This window comes from Colossoma macropomum, unplaced genomic scaffold (assembly GCF_904425465.1).
Source record: "Colossoma macropomum unplaced genomic scaffold, Colossoma_macropomum, whole genome shotgun sequence".
Classification (NCBI taxonomy): domain Eukaryota; kingdom Metazoa; phylum Chordata; class Actinopteri; order Characiformes; family Serrasalmidae; genus Colossoma; species Colossoma macropomum.
Genome location: NW_023494795.1, coordinates 26684011 through 26704112, shown reverse-complemented (window position 1 = coordinate 26704112; position 20102 = coordinate 26684011). Strand labels below are relative to the sequence as shown.

Below are 20102 nucleotides of genomic sequence, written 5' to 3'. Positions count from 1 at the left end.
TGAGGGTCAGTTTGCTGTGCAAGCTAATGTGCTGCATGACTAGAAGACTTCAAGCTGCCGTCTAAAAGAAGAGAGATGCAGCAAAATTAATTAAAAGCTAAATACTCAACTACATAAAAGAAAAAGACAATAATGTTTGAGTACTTTTAGTTACATTACCAAAGTTTTTAATTATTAACAGGGAGTTTCAGTTTGTAAATGTAGGACTGAGGAAAAACTGGTTTGCGAATTCTGGCTCTGTAAGGTTTCTGCCATGCCTTTGCCAGCTCTGCCCTCACCCCAAATGGACAGATCTTACTGTTTAACTTGATATCAAAGTTGATAAAAACAGCCTTTGACAAACAACGCCTAATGCGACAAACCTTTATGAATATATATGTAGGTTTAAGTCAATTATATTGACAAAGTGTCATATAGTCTTATTAACACTGCCCTACTGTAAAGTGTTGCTCAATATACTTAATTTTGTTTGTTGCAGTTTTACAGTTGTACTACAGCTCCTGCTATAGAGTTTTCCCCTTTCGCACCGGCACATTAAGTGTATGCGTGTTGGTTGTGCTGTAGTCTTTGTGCTCTGTTGGAGTGCAGATTTTCGCAGGAAACGAGAGGCAAAGGGCAGCTGAGGGAAGGCGCTCATCAGTCAGCTGTAGCTGATGCTGTTTCTTCCTGGTCAACTTGATGTATGTGGTCTCTAAGGCCGTCTCTTTGTCTTTAAACAGGTACTCTGATGGAGATCTCACTCTCATCTATCCAGGAGGAAGCACATGTAGCTCAGGCTTCCAGCGCATGACCATCATCAACTTTGAGTGCAACTCCACTGCAGGTTGGTGACGGAGTGAATTACTCACGCATTCAGTCTTGTGCTGCTGAGTCTCAGTGGCCTCTGCTCTGAATAATCAAAGCAAAAGATGGCAAATACTTAAAGAAATTTCACAGATTTTCCAAAGTTTCTGCTCAGTTAAATTATAAACCTGTAAACACCGTCATTCAGAGAGGTGAAATACACCCTTCAAGAGAAGCTTGTTGAGTCAGTTGTTCACAGTAGTGGAGATAGAAACTAGATGACCAAAAAAAGCACCCTCTAAAGCCTCTAAAAGCACCCTCACAGAAAGGTATTATAGAAAATGACTACACATATGTTTACTTTATACTAGTCATACTATATGGGGACCTGATGCAGCCTTCTGTATTATGTTTTAAATGTATTCTTCTTGTATTAATTATTAATAATGCTTTGAATTTACTTTTTTCCCAGAGAATGGCCATCCAGTATTTGCAGGAGAGACTGACTGCACATATTACTTTACCTGGCAGACTGCCTATGCTTGTGTGAAGGAAAGCAAAGACTTATGCAGAGTCACAAAAGGCAAAAAGCATTATGACCTGTCTCCTCTCACTCGCTACTCAGGTGAGCGAACAGTTATTACCACATACCACACTTTCCACAAGATAACATACCATTAGTGTGATTTGATGCTTTGACAGATTGTTCACATATATATCATCACTGTTACGCCACGCAGCATCCTATATTAATGTGTGTCTATAGGTATATCTCTTTGGATTTTTTTGAATAATACAAAAATTCCAGTTACCCTTTGCATTATGTTACAAAATTACTTGAAAAGAAATCTTGGCCCATTTACTTCCATTATAAGTTCATAAGTTAGGAACATTTTTTACTCTCCTGTGAAGTGTGTATATAGTATTTAAATAACATTAGTAGTGTTTATGGTGTAAATGTTGTTTATTTAGTTATCTTAGAAACAGGAACGTGATGTGATCATTAAGTCAGTAACTGTAAAATGTGTTACACTACTTCTTTACATAAAAAAGTAAGTATTTTGCTATAATGTGTTGCTTTGTTCTGCGTTACCCGCAACACCTGGTGTGATGAAATTTCATTACAAAATAAATAATGTAAAGTTACAATTTCTGTGTAATTTCTGTGAATCTTACATCCCAAATGTGATATGATTTTTCATTACAAAAGGAAATATGTGAAATTATAATTTCTGTGAATCAATAGTTATGTGACTATGCCTCCAAGAAAATACTGAGAACTGCAGCCAGCGTGGCACTTCCCTGCCAATATTATTTAATCATGGAATTACATTGAATTAAACATGGATGAAAATATGGCTCATTTTGAATACTGTATTTAAATTACCGTACATGTTTCAGAACCTGATTCGCAGACTCCAGTTCAGAACTGGGAGGCAGTGGACGCTAACGTTCCAGAGTCTGACAGAAAGCGCTTTTACATCAACGTGTGCCACAGCATCATCCAGCAGAAGGAAACCAGCTCCTGTCCTGAAGACGCAGCTATATGTGCTGTGGGTAAGTACATTACATGAATTTATTTATTTGTAGTTCTAATGCCCACCCTGCTACAGTTTCACTTGTGTTGAGAATCTTCTACTAAGTCACATTCTCATTCCTCAGGAAAAGGAAAGTCTATAAGTCTGGGTAAATTTCTGTCCTCGCCCCAGAAGGACCTTCAAGGGAAATGACTTAAGGCTCATCTACACAGACGGAGAAGTATGCAGAAAAAACACAAAGATTAAGACCATCATTACTCTGAAGTGTAAACCCGGGGATCTTGAGAGTGCACCCGTCATGAGGAGCGTGTCTGGCGACGGCTGTGTTTATGAGTTTGAGTGGCAGACTGCTGCTGCCTGCGTCCTCTCCCGAGCAAACGGAGATAACTGTAAAGTGGAGGACTCTAATGCAGGTAGGGACAGCAGTGAAGAAAAATAAATTGCCTGACAAAATGAAGGATTTATCTTTTATCACTTGAAGGGATGGTTTTTGAAGAATCAAATTTACACAATTTTCCCATTATTATCATTGTAGCCGGTCATGTTTGGTGTCCCCAGTCTGCCTGTTTAGTTGTGCACTGGAGCTGCGAGGCTAGCATAGTTGGTAGGGCTGGCCCAAACAGCATTTCACAGGCTTTGAATACTTGTAGGTGTTTACTTAAATATTTATTATCAATATCATGTTTAAGAATAATATTTACCCTTCATAATTAACATGAATTTAAGTTTATCCTTCAATGTTAGTTTTTAACCAATAACAGTTACTGATTTGTTACAGTTTTATACGTTACTTCCCTTTATACGATGGACGTCCCAAAGATGCCATTTTCTCCTGTTTTTATGTTCAAATGTTTTGTTTAAAACAGTGAAATATAAGCCCAAACTCTGAAAACTTCAAGGAATCCTCAAAAATGTTACAGAATTCTAGTGTAGCCTTGAGGGTTAACAGATATTAAGCTTTTGAATACCAAGTAAGAAAACAAATACCAAGATAAACAAATATGTGAGTATTCAGGTTATTCAGGCCAACCCTTGTGGCCTATAATGGAAGTCAACAGTTAGCATCACAAATCACACAGTTGCCTCAAACCGCATTGAGTTTTGTGATCTTAGACAGACCTGATTATGTGGTTTAAGACGGTACGTAAAGTGTAAAGACAAAATTGAGGCAAAAACATGCTTCATGCAAATGGTTAAATGCTTTGAGCATTTATGCAAACGCCATTTCACACAGCACAAGAGCAAGCTGCATTCTGAGCATTGTATCAGGTGGACACTACAACAGCCAAGCTTGCCCAAGCTGTCTTGTGTTCCCAGTGTGCTTTCGTCTGTTCCAATGTCAGTGCATACCAGTAGTTTGACCAGTCACTTGCAGAACTGGTTTGCTTGTATGAGCATATGATATATCACCTCTTCATTCCAATAGAACAAATAAAGCAGCACAGAATAACAGTAGATCCTGTTTACAGACGCTCTGATTTGTCCTTCATTGTCTCCTTAAGTACTGAGTGTGTTAAACTCCAAGGTAAAGCAAGAATATATGTTATGTTTGTACAGCAGGTTTTTAATGCATTGGCTGGGCGTTGTCGTATGCGTTCACTTAATCGTTTTGAGTATGGTTGTGGCCTAAAGCTTCGTTATGGTTGCTTCTACTCTAAGCTTTGCTGCATACTTTTGCTGTTTTGTAGTTGCTTGGTCAAAAACTTCCATCACTTGTTAACTACATCAGCCTGGTAGCTGTAGTGCAGAACTAAAGCAAATTTCTTGGCTGATTGAGTGCATATGGGATAAAGGGAAAATTATGTAAATGTATTTTTTAGCTAAATCATCGCTTCAGCTCTGCAAATAGTGATCATGATACTGGGTATAGTTTCCCCATGAAAGACAGTGTTGGAATAAATATTGTATCCTTCTAGGTTTTTCGTTTGACTTGACCCCACTGAAGAAAGCCAATGGAAGTTACTACAACATATCCGATGGCAAATACGACTACTTTATTAACGTCTGTGGGAACGTTCAGGCTGCGAATTGTCCTGGGACAGCAGGAGCCTGTCAAGCTGAAAAGAGGCAAGCCATCTCTTCACTACACTGAACCGAAAAGATGCTTTTGGTGATCTGGATGTTCTTGTAAGGTTCTCTGTTCTCACTTGCAGCAAAGTTCAATCTTGGAACCTGGGTGAGTTTAACTCTAAGCTGTCGTACTACGATGGCATGATCCAGCTGGACTATCTGAACGGCTCGGAGTACAACAACAAACAGCACACGCAGAGATCCACACACATCTCCTTCCTGTGTGACAGAGAGGCTGGGCCAGGAAAACCTGAGTTTCAGGTACTGCACCAATCAGAGAAAGAAGCTTATGTTTGCTGTTTTTGCTGGCTAAGGTTTCACTCTCCAGCTGAATTAATGCTGTGTGAGCTAACAGACTAGCACTTTTTTTAGTGGACTGTTGCTCTTTTTTTCTTGTACGCTACAGGATGCTCCATCAGGACTTTTTTTTAAAATAATTATGCCAGTAGACCTATGTCCTTTTTAATAAGCATCAAATGTTTTTAGGTAAATGCCTATCCTGTTTGTCATTTGTTGTGGTTGATGCTGGTTTGTCTCACTTAGGTTGAGGATGACTTTACCTACAACTTTAGGTGGTACACCTCTTATGCCTGTCCAGAAAGACCCCAGGAGTGTTTAGTGACAGATCCTGCTACTTTGCAGCAGTATGACTTGTCTAGGTGAGCTCTTTTTTGTTTTTCTCAACCCACTACGCAGACACTTTTCTTTATTCTAACTCTTAAAAGATTCTAAGCAACTAGAGGTCTGTACAGCATTTTATTGAAGCCAAATGCAGCTATAGTCACTAGAGAGAGAGAGAGAGAGAGAGAGAGAGAGATTGTGTAAAATTTACTTGAGCCTATTCTGTCAAATAAAAGTGAATCTACCGCATATACAAATCCCTTATTAGAAAACATTAGAGCCCCAACCTGGCTCAAAACATGATATTTTTTGGGCCGTGTCTGGCTCCAATGCAGAACTGAAAAAGCAAACCAAACATTAGATACAAAAAGTGTCTTGGCTGATCAACAACCTTTCGAGTAGGTGTTATTCGATTTTTTTCCCCAGACTGTTGCTTTAACACTGTAGAGAATCAAATGCTCTGTTGATGGAATCATATTTTACTCAGTCCTTAACCCCTTGTACATTCTACTATTAAGCTGTCTTTACAGTAAGGCTGTGTAGTGAGTAGCTTTTCTTTTCCTTCCCTTTCTACAGTTTGACAAGGTCAAATGGGCCCAGCAACTGGCAGGCCATGGATTTGTCTGACCTCAGAAACCGGAGGAAGTACTACATCAATGTTTGTCGGCCACTCAGACCCGTGCCTGGATGCGACCGGCTTGCTTCCGTCTGCGAGATGAAATACGAGATGCAGCAGGTCAGCTGAGCAGCAGCCACAGTGCTGAGCTCTCTTCGTTTTTCCTGCCATCAAGCACAGCCAGGAAACTGCCCCCTAATATAAAGCCTTAGAAAAAAGGAAGTTCTGTTGCTGTAAAACGAAGGGTTTGCATTTTGATACTGTTTTATTTTTCATTGAGTATAATACTGTGCAAAAGTCAGAGACCAAACTTCATTTATTGATGTTATGCCCAGTGTGGGGCAGTGGGGTGTTAAGTGGCTTGCCCAAGGGCACAACCCAGGTATAAACAGTCAATCCTGGGCTTTGAACACACACCCTTCCGGTTACTGGCTCAATGGTCATCCCATTTCCAGTCAAAAAGGCCATTAATTGAAAGTTATTCATTTTCAGATATTTCTAATCAGTTGAGATAATCCACTTGCGTGAGGTAGGGAACAGTGAAAAGAAAGTAAGGAGAAATTACTAAAAGCTGCAGAGAAAATGAGAACCATACAAGATCTTGAAGACCACCAAAACTGTGCCTATCAGATAAGCAGTACTTAAAGCTTTCATCTTTGAGAGAGAGGGGAAAATCAAGCTCCACTTTTGTTCCAGATCTGAAAAAATCCACAGGTGTTTCTGTCCATCCTTCCACTGTGAGAAGACAACTCAACACTGAGTCTGAAAGGATGTATAGCTGCCAAGACGCCCTTACTGAGAGAAGAAAATAGACAAAAAGGAGAAAATGTAGATGTTAAAAGCTACAGTTGTTCTTAGGACAGTGGAGTGACCAACCCAGTCCAGACGTCAACATCACTGATAAATAGATTATGAGAAGCAAAAACTGCAACCAACTTCTAAGACTAAACTTTTAAGATGGGGAAAAATATCCATGCAGATTTCTTTGAAAAACTGAAAGTAAGTCTCCTGAAAAGAATAGAAGCTGTAATAAAGGTAAAGGATGGCCACACTAAATACAACTTTTGATATTAGATTTCGTCGTTGAGGCTTTTATTATGTTTTCTGCTCTAAACAAAAAAAGGAATAATTTGGAGTTAATGGCTGTTTTGAATGGAAATTAAATTAGTGGTCTCTGACTTTTGCACAGCATTGTACTTTTCAGTTTTTTTAATGTTGTGTAAAGTTGCATTTTTAAGATGGGTAGGAGAAAGACATATAACTTAATCTCTTATATGGTGTGTCTTCATAACTTTGCAGGACAAGCAAAATGTTCTTTTGTAAAGAACATGTTAGTTCATTAGTGTAAAAAGAATGAATTCCAAGTATTTACTGACAATTTCTGTCATATATATATATATAAAGAGGTTTTGATTAAATTTACAATTAAATTTAGATCTTGTAAGGTTTCCTCAGACTACTTGCTTTATTCACAGTATTGACAGGCAAATTCAAAATCACAAGCGATCTTTTAATATCTTGGGTCTTTGTAACCTATTGTGTGTTACATGCTGTTCTTCTGCAGGGGGTGCAAGTGGAAAAAGTGTCCGTCAGTAACATGGGCGTAGCTGTGAACGGCCCAGTGGTCCTAGAGGAGAACCAGCTGATGCTGGAGTATACCGACGGCTCAGCATGTGAGGGAGATGGAGTGATGACCACATACACAACCCGCATTCACCTTATCTGCTCAAAAGGATCAGGGGTGAGGATTAGATCTGGCTTTGTTCTTTTAGTGCAGTAGTTCAGTCCCTGTGAAACAGACAGCCGCATCTCACACATTTAAATTAGAATTTAAATTTAAATAGACTTCGTAACTATCTAAGTACACCAAGTACTCAATGTGCCCATCATGCTTAAAGTCTTTAAATGTAACACTGGGTAGACTTGATTAAATAAAATATCATTTTATTCCCAAAAGAATTTTCCCAAATATATACATTTTTTACAAATTAAGTTACCGAACCAGTAATACTGGCGTTCTTCGCTAAAATAATCCCTTTGTAACATGAGATTGTTTAGATTAAATGTTTCTTCCCCTTAAAATTACACAAAGGGGAACTTTTTACATTATTGTACACATTAACCAGACAGACTTCCAGACAGGAAACATACTATTCATTTTTTGTGTTTTGAACCTTTTTATGAAACAGTTTGAATGATCCAGCAAAATTACATATATTCCTTTTAACTAAGCATCCATCAGCACCACTAAAACTGTAAATCAGTGTTACATGACAGGATAAAAAGCTTCTGAAGCGCACTGTTTATATGACACATTCAGTTTTTGACCTATAATCCTAATTTTGTCTCTCTGCTTCGTGGGGCAAGAAGTCTTTGGGGCCGCGGTTCCTCAGCATTCAGAACTGCACAGCTAACTTTGTGTGGAACACGGAGGCGGCCTGCGCGATCTCGACTAGCGTGGTCACCAACCAGGTGAGTCACAGTGTTCTGTAAGCTCTGGACTAGCATACCTCACTTTAGTTCATGGTTCTTCTTATTGTGCATGTACACAGGTAATAGTAAACAGCAGGGCCATTATCAACTGTGAGGTTTTCACACCCCAAGAACTTAAAAATTGCTATCAGTTTTCACTCATTCTGTATTTTACTGTACTCACAAGATATTAGACAAGCACAGCAAACTCAGACAATTGCCATTAAGCAATAATATAAACGTTTCTAAACCTTTGACAATAACATATCCTGTTATGGATATGTCCTGAACTGTTTTAAAAGTATTTTCAGTCAATTATACTGTAAAATGTTCATTTCTACTAAGATATACATACCTACAGCCATATGCAAATTTTTGAAGTCAAATTACATGTTTTTTTGATTTTCTAAGTGAAAAGTGATAGTGCGCACGCAGTAGTTTTAGTGCACAAGTTATTTTTTTTATTTTTAAAAAAATAAAAGGTGCCATAATTTTTTTCACAGGCCTCATTTTGTTTTTTTCCAGTATGTTAAATTCTGCAAATAATCAGCAATTGTGCATTAAAAAGTGCAGAAGTGTGTTCTCTGCAGAGGATGCCTTAACATGTGTTTTAACATATTATGCAGTGTGTCCCCTTCTGACTTTAATATCTCGTTATGGTGTCAGTGATATTTAACAATGTAATGATAAAATATAGAAATTTAATATTGTTTAAACAGTTATCAAAGCGGCATGGAACGAGGCATCACAGGGTGGACAAATGTGTAACCAGTGGAACAGCTAGACAAAATATGCTTTGACAATAACGTGTAATTGACACAATGAAAATTTCTATAAAAAGAATTTTATTAGTTGGAATTTTTTGCTGTGTTATGATACTATAACTCATGAAGCGATTCACAAATTGTTATCAACAAAATGTATGTCTAGAACACAATATTTCCCTGTTTTGTAACATGGCGGCCCACCTTGTTACAATACTTGTATACCAGGATGAACATTTTAGCTATAACTTGCAAACATTACTCAAGCTATGAGTATCTTAAAAAGCAATGAAAAATGAAATGTCCATGATTTCAGTCTCTATTGTTTTCCATAATTTGAGTCATACTTTGTTTTATTATCTTTTTATAAGGATAATATTTTTATGTGATCCTTTTTTGTTAGTTTAATAGGAAGTAAGCTGTGTATTTTCATTTAATTAGGATTTAATTTAAAGGAAAATCAGGCATGTTATTATTGAGGACACAAAGTTGTATGCTTACTGATAATGATCCTGGTGAAGAAATACAGTGCCACATAATGTACATAATGTTACAGAGTACGAGACTCTGTATCAGATGCTGGACCGAGAACATTCAACAGTAAACTGTAAAGATAAAAACAATCAAAGCCAAAAATAAGTGTGATATAACGGTAAAACAATGTACAGTATTGTACATGGTCACATGAGTGAGTAGAGTTCACAGTAGGCCATAAGAGTTCTATGTTGTAGTTTATGTTACAGAGATTGGATGTGGTGTTTTACATTGTCTTGTATTGCAACCCAAAAGCTTGTGTTTTATTTGTGTCTGTTTATGTGTTTCTGCTAGACCTGTTCTTTGAAGGATCCCAACACAGGCTTTGAGTTCAACCTGTCCCCACTGGCCTCCAAAACCGGATACACTACGACTGCAAACGGAAATCAGTTCGTTGTAAGAATATCGATGGATTATTGTTTATTATCTTGTCCAAGTCTATTCATAGGTGAAAAATGTATTATGAAAAATAAGTGAAATTAGAAATGTCCTGGGACGTTTTATTAAGCAAGTGCATAACTCTGACAGGTGAACATCTGTGCTGAGGCAGCTCAGTGTGGTTCGGATAAAGACAAGTCCATAGCAGGCTGTGTGCTGGAGGACGGCAAGCCTCACAGTCCTGTAGGGATGGAGAGGTCTCTGCAGTTTTCCACTGATGGCCTTCTCACCCTGACATACAAAGGAGAGTTGGACAAAGTGCTGGGTGGGTTCATGCTTTACATTAGAGATGTACCAATATGGGAATTGTAGGCCGATATCGATTTTTCAGGTATATACAATCATTTGTAAAAGTTTGGGCACACCTGAAAAAATCTTTTGATGATTTTATAAGTGAAAATAAGTTAACACTGTCTACAGAGAACAGTCTTCTGCAGATTTTAATGCACAATGACTGTTTATTTGCTGAACTCAGCAAATAAATAAAACTTGTGCACTAGCAGAAAATACCATGTTTTATGTTCTCTGTAGAAGCTGTGTTAACTTGTTTTCACCCAGAAAATCAACAAAACGTGTAGTTGGACCAGGGGCGCTCAAGCATATGGTTAGTACTACATTCAATTTGATTCGTATTGCAGAGAAATCTTGCGTTTATTCATAGAGAATTACAAATGCAGTAAAATGAATAAAATGCAGTCTTTGTAGCGCAGTAGTCCAACGTTGCCTAAACATACTGCTGTTCCAGAGTGAAGTAAATATTGGTTTGAAATATCGTCGTCAAAATTGGTTTGAAGAATCGGTTAAATCTAAATCTAAATATCTGTTTGATGCCTATATATATATATATATATACACACACACACCGACATGGTCCTTTTTTTATCATTTATCCCTACTTTATACAATGCTCTGCAGTAATATTTTACCTTTACAAGTTGTTCTTCACCAGTGATGATAAAAGCATGGTTCTGTTTAGTATTAATTTGCGCTCATATTTCATGAGAAAAGCAGAAACGTTCTGTTTAAAATGTACAATCTAAACTTTTAATTTATACCGTCTTTGTGTTTGTAAGTAGAACATGTTTTAATTTGATGAAACATTGTTGTGCACTATTGTAGTATTTTGCAAGAGGAAAAAATATCCTATTCATTTTTGATGGGGAAAAAGGAATAAATGGGGGTTTTGTAGACTCAGTCCTGTCACTACAGAGTGTGAATCACATATAAAAATAATTTAATATGTAATGAATATTGCATAATATTCAGAGTGGTATAACAATAATGTTGCTGTACAATCCAGGACCTCCTGTTTCTAAGCAGTTGTATGGTATTAATGCCGCTGCACTGTCCCTCTCGTATTGCAGGCACCAGAGCCACCTTCACCATTAGTTTTGTGTGTGACCAGAATGCAACCACGGGCTCCCTGAAGCTCATTCGTGAGGAGATCGCCACATCTAACCACGTTCAGCATGACGTTCTCTTCGAGTTCTCCACGGCTCTAGCATGTGAACCTGCTCCTGTGGATTGCCTTGTCACTGGTAGGCTTTTAAATTAAGTCTTCATCCTTAAAGCCTGGGTTAATAAAATGTAGACTACTGGCCAACTTTTACTTACTTGTTCTGCTTCCCTGCTTGCTGATGCATCTCTGTCAGAGTGTGAGGAGATTTTTCAGTAATACATTTCTAGTATTCAGTAAATGCTGCACAGATTGTTTTTGTTGTTGTTTCCACTGGTCCTGCTCAAAAACATTGTTCTCAGATGGCTTTGCTTCTTCACCCCCTCTGCATTGTGTTTTCAGACTCTCAGGGTAACGAGTATGACCTGAGTGACCTCAGTCTGGATAATGAGGCCTATGTTCCCTTAGACACGTCAGACCAGGCCAAGGCTCAGAAGTTCTACATTAACGTATGCAAACCCCTGCCTTACGTCTTAGGCTGCCCCAGTAAGTTATTCTTATTTTTCTTTCCTTTATTCATTCTTTCATTCCTTCTTTCTTTTTTCCATTCTTTACTTCTTTTTCTTTCCTTATGTCATTGTTTGTTTTTCTTTTTTTTCTTTCTTTCTTTCTTTTTGTTTCGTTCTTTTTTCGTTCTTTCTTTTGTTTGTTCTTTTTTCATTCTTTCTTTCGTATGTTCTTTCTTTCATTCTTTTTCTTTCTTTCTTCTATCTCATTCTTTGTCTTTCTTCCTTTTCATCTTTTTTTTAGATGTTTTTCTGTCTGTTTTGTCTTTCTTTTTCTTTCGTCCTTTCTTTTTCCTCCTTCCTTGCTTTTTTTCTGGTTCTTCTGTCTCTTTCTCTCTCTCTTTTTGCTTTTCTTTCTGTCTTTTTTGTCGTTTTCTTTTTCTTCATCCTTTTCTTTCCTTCTATTTTTTATTTTTTTGTTCTTTCTCTTTCTGTCTGCTTTTTCTTACTCTGCTTTTTCTTTCTGTCTGTTTATTTTTTCTTTCTGTTTCTTTTTCTGTCTTTCCTTTTCTGTCTTTTTATCTTTCTGTCTTTGCTTTCTGTCTCTCTGTCCAGTATGTGTCATTGCTAGATTGGCACTGAAATATGCAGACATTGATCAGATGATTTTAATCTCACTCATGTGGTTGATTCAGTTTGCAGCACAGGGTAAATAAACCTGTGATGTGACGCTGTAGTTCTAGTTCACTTGTTTTTAAGCAGTGCTCCCCAGCTGGAAGCCCAGTGGAGGCCCACCACCTGCACACCCTTAATGCTTTGCAATTTTGAAATAAGTGTGTTAAAAGCACAGAAAACACTGTGAGCCTCCAGTACAAGGGTTGGGTACCACTGTCTTAAAGAGGTAAACATGTGAATTATCAGATTAAAACAGGAGGGAGGAGCACTAACAGATGTTTGTCTTTGACAGTTGGAGTAATTGGAGCTTGTGGCCAGATTAATGGCAGAGGTCTCAATCTGGGCTACGTGCAGTCCAGCCTGCAGGCAGCCTCTGATGGCTCCATCAGCATTGTCTATCTCAACGGAGATAAATGTGGCTCACAAGGCCGCTACTCCACCCGCGTGATCTTCCAGTGCGACGACAGCCTTGTAAGTACTTTCAACTTCATTTCAGTCGCGTGCTCATGGATCGTTATTTGGAATTTCTGTTTATTTCCCAGCATATGTGGGTGTTTTTTGGTGGATTTTTCTTATTTCTATTTGTTTGTATTTATTTAGTTATTACTTTATTTTATTTGCTAATGTTTATGATAATCTGTCTTGTCTTTACTTGTTTTAAAAAAGCTTTGCTTGGAATTGAAAGTTCATTAAAATTGAATGTTTCTTTGATTAAAAGGGCTCACCAGTGTTTGATCGCAAAGATGGCTGTGAATACGTCTTCATCTGGAGAACCTCAGAAGCTTGCCGTGTTACGAGAGTGTTGGGTAAGAGGGACTAACAGAGTTCAGAGTTAATTTCTTTCTGCATTATCACATACACATTTTCAATTTAACCTGTAGTCATGTTAACATACTTAAGTGGGCTGAGCAAATATAATGGTAAAGTAAGTCATGCTAGTAAAAAGTGTGTGTGTATATATATATATATATATATATATATATATATTTTAACATGAAAAGATTAGATGTTTTATTTGTAATGCAAGCAAATCTCCAGGAGTTTATATGAATTCGAACACAAGAGTTTGAATTGCAACAATAATAATGCATTTACTCCAGTACTGTGTCTATGTGAAATATTAGTGGAGAAATTTATCAATATTAAGTACATTGTAAGGCCAAAAGTATGTGGCCACCTGACCATCACACCTATGTGAGCTTGTTGGACACCCCATTTCAAAACCATGGGCATTAACATGGAGTTGAAGCCCCCAGTCTTCCACAACATTTTGGAGTGTGTATGTGGGAATTCATGCCCTTTCAGTCTAAATGCCGGGTCAGACCATTTGTGAGGGCATGCGCCGATGTTGGATGAGAAGATTCAAACCCAGAAGTGTGATTCATCACTTCAGAGAATGTTTCCACTGCTCCACAGTTTAGCTGACTTTAGTTCAGCTGACACTTGGCATTGCACATAGTAATCTTAGGCTTGTGTGCAGCTGCTTGACCATGGAAACCCATTTAATGAAGCCCCTAATGAGTAGTTCTTGTGCTGATTTTGCTTCCTGGGCAGTTTGGAACTCTTAGGGTCAGCACTCATTGGACCCGCTCGGAATTTGCGTGGTCTACCGCTTTGAGGCTGAGCTGTTGCTTCTCCAAGACGCTTCCATTTCTCAATGATAGCGCTTACAGTTGACAGGGGCAGATCTAGCAGGACCCATGTATGACACATTCTGCTGCTAGCCTTTGTCTACAGAGACTGCATATCTTTGTGCTTGATTTTATACACCTCACCAGTGGCTGAAGCACCTAAACTTATTAATTAGGAGTGTCCACATACATTTGGCCAATTAGTGTATTTAAACAATGTGGCTTTGGGCCTTGTTAAACCTAGTTTGCATTTACCAGTATTATGCACCAATTGGCTACTAAAAAATTATACAGATGTATAGATTTGCAACATTTGCTGTATTCTGCATATCATGATCCATATTGTATTGTGAAGTATGTACCAGCACTCAGCCCTGTTTTTGTTCCCTGCAGGTAAAGACTGTAAGGTAAAGGACCCCAGGAGTGGCTATGAGTATAACCTAATGCCACTATCTGGGACGGACTATGCAGTGAAGAACGCACAGTATGAATATCACTTTGCAGTGTGCGGCCCCATTAAGGCTTCAGTATGCCCATATGGTGACAAAGGCCCAGTGGCCTCCTGTCAAGTAGAGGGCACCAGTCATAGGATTTCTGGTCAGTAAACTACATGAATGAGTCTTCTTAACATGTAACCTACTTCTTTTCTTGTCAGTGGTCAGATTTCATGTTTTCTTTCCCTGTTACAGGGATGAGTACTCAGAACCTAACATTGGATGATGGAGTCATCATGATCAACTACACAAAAGGGGAAACCTGTCACAAGATTTATGAGCGATCAACAGCCATCCTGTTCTCCTGTGACCACAGCAAGAATCCCGTATGTTTTTTCTTCCTTAAACTATCCAGTTTCGTGAGCTGTTGCCAAGATAGCAGGTTCCTGTTTTCTTAGTGTGTCTCTTTTTAACATCTGTGTGAATTGTTTCCTGCAGGGGAAGCCAGCTTTTATTAGAGAGACCGCAGACTGCACCTACCTGTTTGAATGGCATACTGTTTTGGCATGCCCTCCTTTTAAGACCACCAGCTGCTCCTACAAGTGAGAACAACCATATTATTCATATTCTCGTTTAGGGCTGCAAAAATGTCCCTCAAATTATTTTCTATATTTAACATGTAAAAAATATTTAAAAGATATCATCACTATCAAAAAAAAATCTCCAAAATGTTAAGGTAAAACAAACTTAAATTACAACTGCTGTGTTCAAGTAATATAGAAAAATAAAAATGGAAAAAAGGAGATTTTTTTTGTTTTTATTTATTTTTTTTTACTATATTCAATTTTTTTGCACTATATTTAAAAGATTTTCACCATGGCCTGATTTTGATTAGAAAATGTACACATTTTAAGATTTCTACATTTTGTGGAGTATATGCTTATAATGTGCAATGTAAATAAAATGGTGTTTCCTTTTATTTAAGCTGTTTTGCCCTTGAATTGTCTACATAATTGTGATGAATAGCCATGGTTTCAGTATGCAATACATGCAGAGTCATCATGATTATCATTTTAGCCATTATCGTGCAGCCCTAATCTCTCTAAAATCTCATTTCATTTTTTGTCTCTCATCACTGACTGTTTCTTATCGTTGCACAGTGATGGCCATGGAAAGTCATATGATCTGTCCTCACTTGCTCTGCACAACACTAACTGGGTGGTCCTGCCTCAAACAGGGAGCAAGGATCAGCGCTATTACATCAATGTGTGTAAATCATTGGTGCCTCAGAGTGGTGAGTCGGACTCTTTGAAAGCAGGCTCACACTAATCTTGCTATTACTTAATATACTAAGGTACATCTCACTGGATGGAAAATAAGGCTGGACTAATCTAGGATTTTAAATTGAATAATGCTGATTAATGGAGTATTTTAGTTGTGTTAGGGTTAGGTATATGTTTGGGAATATGTTTGTATCAGATGTCATCGTCCCCTGTCTCATAAGCGGTCAGTAATTTTGACCAGATCTGGCTCTGCTGATTTAAGGTAGCAGTTTGGAAATCTGGGTGAAAAGTGGGGAATGTGTGTTTGTTTTAATATATTTTCAAGACAGCGCTGTCTTTTTAGAGAAACAGGACAAAACATTAATATTAGATGCAGATATTTAACATATATGCTCATTGATTCAGGTTCTCAAGTCACTATTCAGGTTTTTCCTTTAATTTGTTAGCTTTTTGTGGGTATAACAAATACATCATATGTACAGCACTGTGTCCCATCAAACCTTTGTGTATGTTTTTAGGTTTGTGGGGCTGTCCAAGCAGTGCTGCAGCATGTCTAAAGAATGGTGACAAGTATGTGAGTCTGGGAGAGGCGCAGGAGGGGCCGCAGTGGGAGAGCGACGTCTTGGTGCTAAAATACACAGATGGGGCATCCTGTCCTGCCAGCGACCGAAACAGAACCACCATCATTCGCTTCAAATGTGACCGTGAGAAAGTGGTAAGATACAATCTGTTTCGCATGCTCTACACACTCATGCAGTATGCACATTCATGGAAAGCTGAGGTGAGTGATGCATATGTTTTGAGTAATGTCCAGGGCTAAATCAAATACTCCACATGAACAATAAAGGCAACAGTTTAAAATTCTCTACAGATATTTCCATTGTTAAGTGACATCCAACCTAGAGTGAGTTAATGACTTAACCTGTTGAAGAGGGCAGGAGTTCGCTTTGTGTCGTTACTGTGTGAGCAGATAGAAGTGAAAGAAAACTTTCCACAAAAGCACAACATTACTAAAAAAATGTTTAAAGCATTCAACAAGTGCTTCAAAAAAAAACATTTAAGCGATTATTAGTGGATTTATTCACATTAATAATCAAATGATACATTTTTGCAACCTTAGTAATGTCCTTGTGTTTGTTGCTGCAGGACTCTAAACCCACTCTGATCACTGCGCTAGAGGACTGTGTCTACAACTTTGTGTGGTTCACAGCAGCAGCTTGTCCTCTCAACACCACAGAGCATGGAGACTGTCGGGTGACTAACCCAGCCACTGGTGAGTAGTGTTGTCAAGACATTTAAAACTTTTGACACGGTGCTTCAGAAAGTGCAGAATTTGTCTAACCGTTAAATGAAGTATCTGGTATAGGTTGAATTGGTACTGTAGAAAATGATTATTGATGATATTTAGAATTTTTGAGAATTGATATGTATTAAAAATAATTACTTTTTTTTATTAGTACTGCTAGTGAGTCAGCAGCTCAGACACCAGCCGCTGGCTGCTCTTATCATACTAAAAGGGTTTCTGTTAGCCAGTAAACACTGGCATTTGACCAGTAAAATCACAGTAAAATTAAGGTCCAGCGGGACAAGAAGACCCTTATTTGTAAAAGTTGCGCAAGGTCAAATCTGATATTAATAGATCACAAAATGTGGTCTGTGCAAAAGTTATGGCACATTAGTTTTTTCCAACATGTTAAACTCAGAAAACAGCATTTATGTTGTCTGAATGAGGATGTATTTGTTTATCTGTTTATTTTTAGGATCCACATTAGCTGCTATTGCGATAGCTGCTATTCTTACTGGGGTCCAGTAGACGTATCATACATAACAAAAATAGTGCTTTAATCAAATGAACACATCTTAAGCATATATCAAAGATTACAGAACAATTTTAAAAAACTTCCAGTAAATTGTTCTTATAAAGGCAGGATCGCAGATATGTTACCATTTTAAAAAGGAAGGCAATTGAGTAGCTGTTTGTGTACTGACCCTGTTCTGTTTCGCCACAGGACATCTCTTTGATCTGAATGCCCTCACCCAGTCCAAAGGATACACTGTATATGACAATGAGGACTTGAGGAAGATGTACAGACTCAACGTGTGTGGGCCAATGGAAAATGTGGTCTGTGCTTCAGGAACAGGTGACCCCTTAAAATGAGCCTGCATAGATTTAGCTACATTCGTGAACCCTAATAATGGGCCTTATTCACCAATATCTTCCTAAGTTTTTTTTATTAAATTTGTTCTTGAGAAAGATCCTAAGAAAAAGTCTGTGTCAGATTCATGCCGTGGTCTTAAACTTTAGAATTGTGCTGAGTGTGTGTAGATTCTGTTCTTACCTAAGAACAAATCCCAAATAAGAAAACGTGAAGTGAATGTTCATAAAATCTTTGCCTAAGTGGGTTTTAAGAAGAAATTTCTTCTTAAGAACAGTTGGTGAATGAGGCCCATTGGTCCCTAAAGGAATGGTTTAGGGAAAAACTTAATTTACACAGTTTTCTCTTACCCCAAATGTAATTCAGATGGTTGAATGTGCAGAATATGTAACATACTTTTGTCCGTTTTTTATAGGTAAATGTATGTTACATGTTGTCAGACACAATGTAAGTCTTTGTGAGATTACTTTACAACTCAACATGGTTGTAAGGCAAGCGTGTGATAAAATAGGCATACATTTTGCATTAGCGAATTGGTGAAGTATACAGTACAGTGTAAAACTACAGACCACTCTTTCTTTTACTTAATTTCCAGTAAAAACAGCCATGAGGTTATTCATTTTTCAGCATCTGGGGGAAAAATGCAGAAAACATTATTTTTTTTTAAATAAATTAGAAGCCTCAACAACTAAACAACTAAGTTAATATAAATTTATTTTAGTATATAGTGTGTCCAAAAAGGTGGACACACTATATACTGAAATAAATTTACACATCTTCCTTTGTTTTGTTTTTTTTTGTTGTTGTTGTGTTTTTTTTTAAAGGGGGACTAAATCTGCAGGGATTTTTTTCCCTGATCCAAGTAATCCCAAACACATTCATTGATATTGAAGTCTGGACTCTGGGATGATCAGTCTATTGTTCTTGGAACACCAGCAGCTTCTTTGTTCGAATTGCAAATTTCCTTCTTCTTTTCATTTTTTTCTTTCTTAAGTACATTAGCTGTGTAACTCCTTTGCTGTATTAAAGAAGCAACAATCTATTGGCTGATTTGGAGTGAGGGTAAAGATTGTGTAATTTTCATTTTGTTTTATTTTTTTTGCTGAACTGTTCATTTAAAGGGGTATTTTAATACGGAAATCTTTGTCTGTGCTGCAGGAGTGTGTATTAGGGATGCTAACACAGCTGTGAATGGGGGGATGGCCACCAGGAAGCTGGTCTATAAGGACCAGCTTGTAGAGCTCACATATGAGGGTGGAGACACATGTGAAACCAATCCCTCACTGAAACACAAGAGCATCATCAGCTTCATCTGCAAGTCTGAGGGAGGAGGCATCAGCGAGCCTGTACTGGTAGCCTCTGACAAGAAAACGTGCACTCACTACTTCTCCTGGCACACCCCTCTGGTCTGCGAGCAACAGGTAATTCAGGAAGTTTGGTCTTTTACTGCATTATTGATTGGCTCTAGGTGATCTACCCTGTTACATAATTGGGAGGTCTTTATGTTCACATTACTGTTCATGTGGATGGTTACGATCTCTGGCTTTCAGTCTCCGTCTTGGACATTTGCTATTCAAATGACATGGTACAAAAGTTTGGGCACCGCTGATGTAGCCCTTTATGCCAGTAATGCTCATGTAGCACAAAGAATTTTTCAAATCTGTTGTTTGTCCACTTGACGTGTGTGATATGCTGGGGGATTCTAGCTAGAAACAGTGCAAAATTCAGTGTTTTTGCTTTATTGTGCAATCTAGGTCCATAAACAAGTTGGAGCAACTGCATTCCACTAGTTCAGATTTGGTTATGGAAGTTGCTGGAATGATGAGAGAAATAACTGAGAATTCAGCAAATCAAAACCTCTTTCATACAGTTACTAGCCAACAACTATGCTGAAGTGTTGTCTACACAAAGTTTGTTTAATTGCTAAACAGAATAAAGACATCTGCAGGTTGTATTAAGTTGTACATTATTGGAATAATAATTATAAATATTGTCAACAGAAAACTGTCTTCGCTTCATCAGTAGGAAGAGTTAGTTGCATCCAGTATGGAATAGCAGGTATCGCAGAGCAGATACTTCTGCTGTGAAAACAGCTCAACATAGTTCAATAGGGGCTTGAAATTGTCAATGACAATTAAATCTCCTTGATCTTCAACATGGCTAGTGTATGCAAGTGCGTAGGATC

General features: G+C 37.9%; 1 protein-coding gene across 1 annotated transcript in view; it reads left to right on the top strand.

Moving 5' to 3' along the window:
• Window positions 1-20102, top strand: part of igf2r (insulin-like growth factor 2 receptor) — a 50733-nt gene that overhangs the window by 14999 nt on the left and 15632 nt on the right. The window contains 25 exon segments of the mRNA XM_036582076.1: window positions 720-823; window positions 1256-1408; window positions 2185-2340; window positions 2446-2495; window positions 2497-2734; window positions 4238-4388; window positions 4475-4652; window positions 4935-5050; window positions 5589-5748; window positions 7193-7369; window positions 7996-8100; window positions 9693-9794; window positions 9927-10101; window positions 11201-11374; window positions 11635-11778; window positions 12706-12884; window positions 13132-13219; window positions 14438-14641; window positions 14734-14864; window positions 14977-15080; window positions 15639-15772; window positions 16280-16476; window positions 16908-17034; window positions 17771-17902; window positions 19076-19338. Coding sequence (XP_036437969.1) covers window positions 720-823; window positions 1256-1408; window positions 2185-2340; window positions 2446-2495; window positions 2497-2734; window positions 4238-4388; window positions 4475-4652; window positions 4935-5050; window positions 5589-5748; window positions 7193-7369; window positions 7996-8100; window positions 9693-9794; window positions 9927-10101; window positions 11201-11374; window positions 11635-11778; window positions 12706-12884; window positions 13132-13219; window positions 14438-14641; window positions 14734-14864; window positions 14977-15080; window positions 15639-15772; window positions 16280-16476; window positions 16908-17034; window positions 17771-17902; window positions 19076-19338 — 3742 coding nt within the window.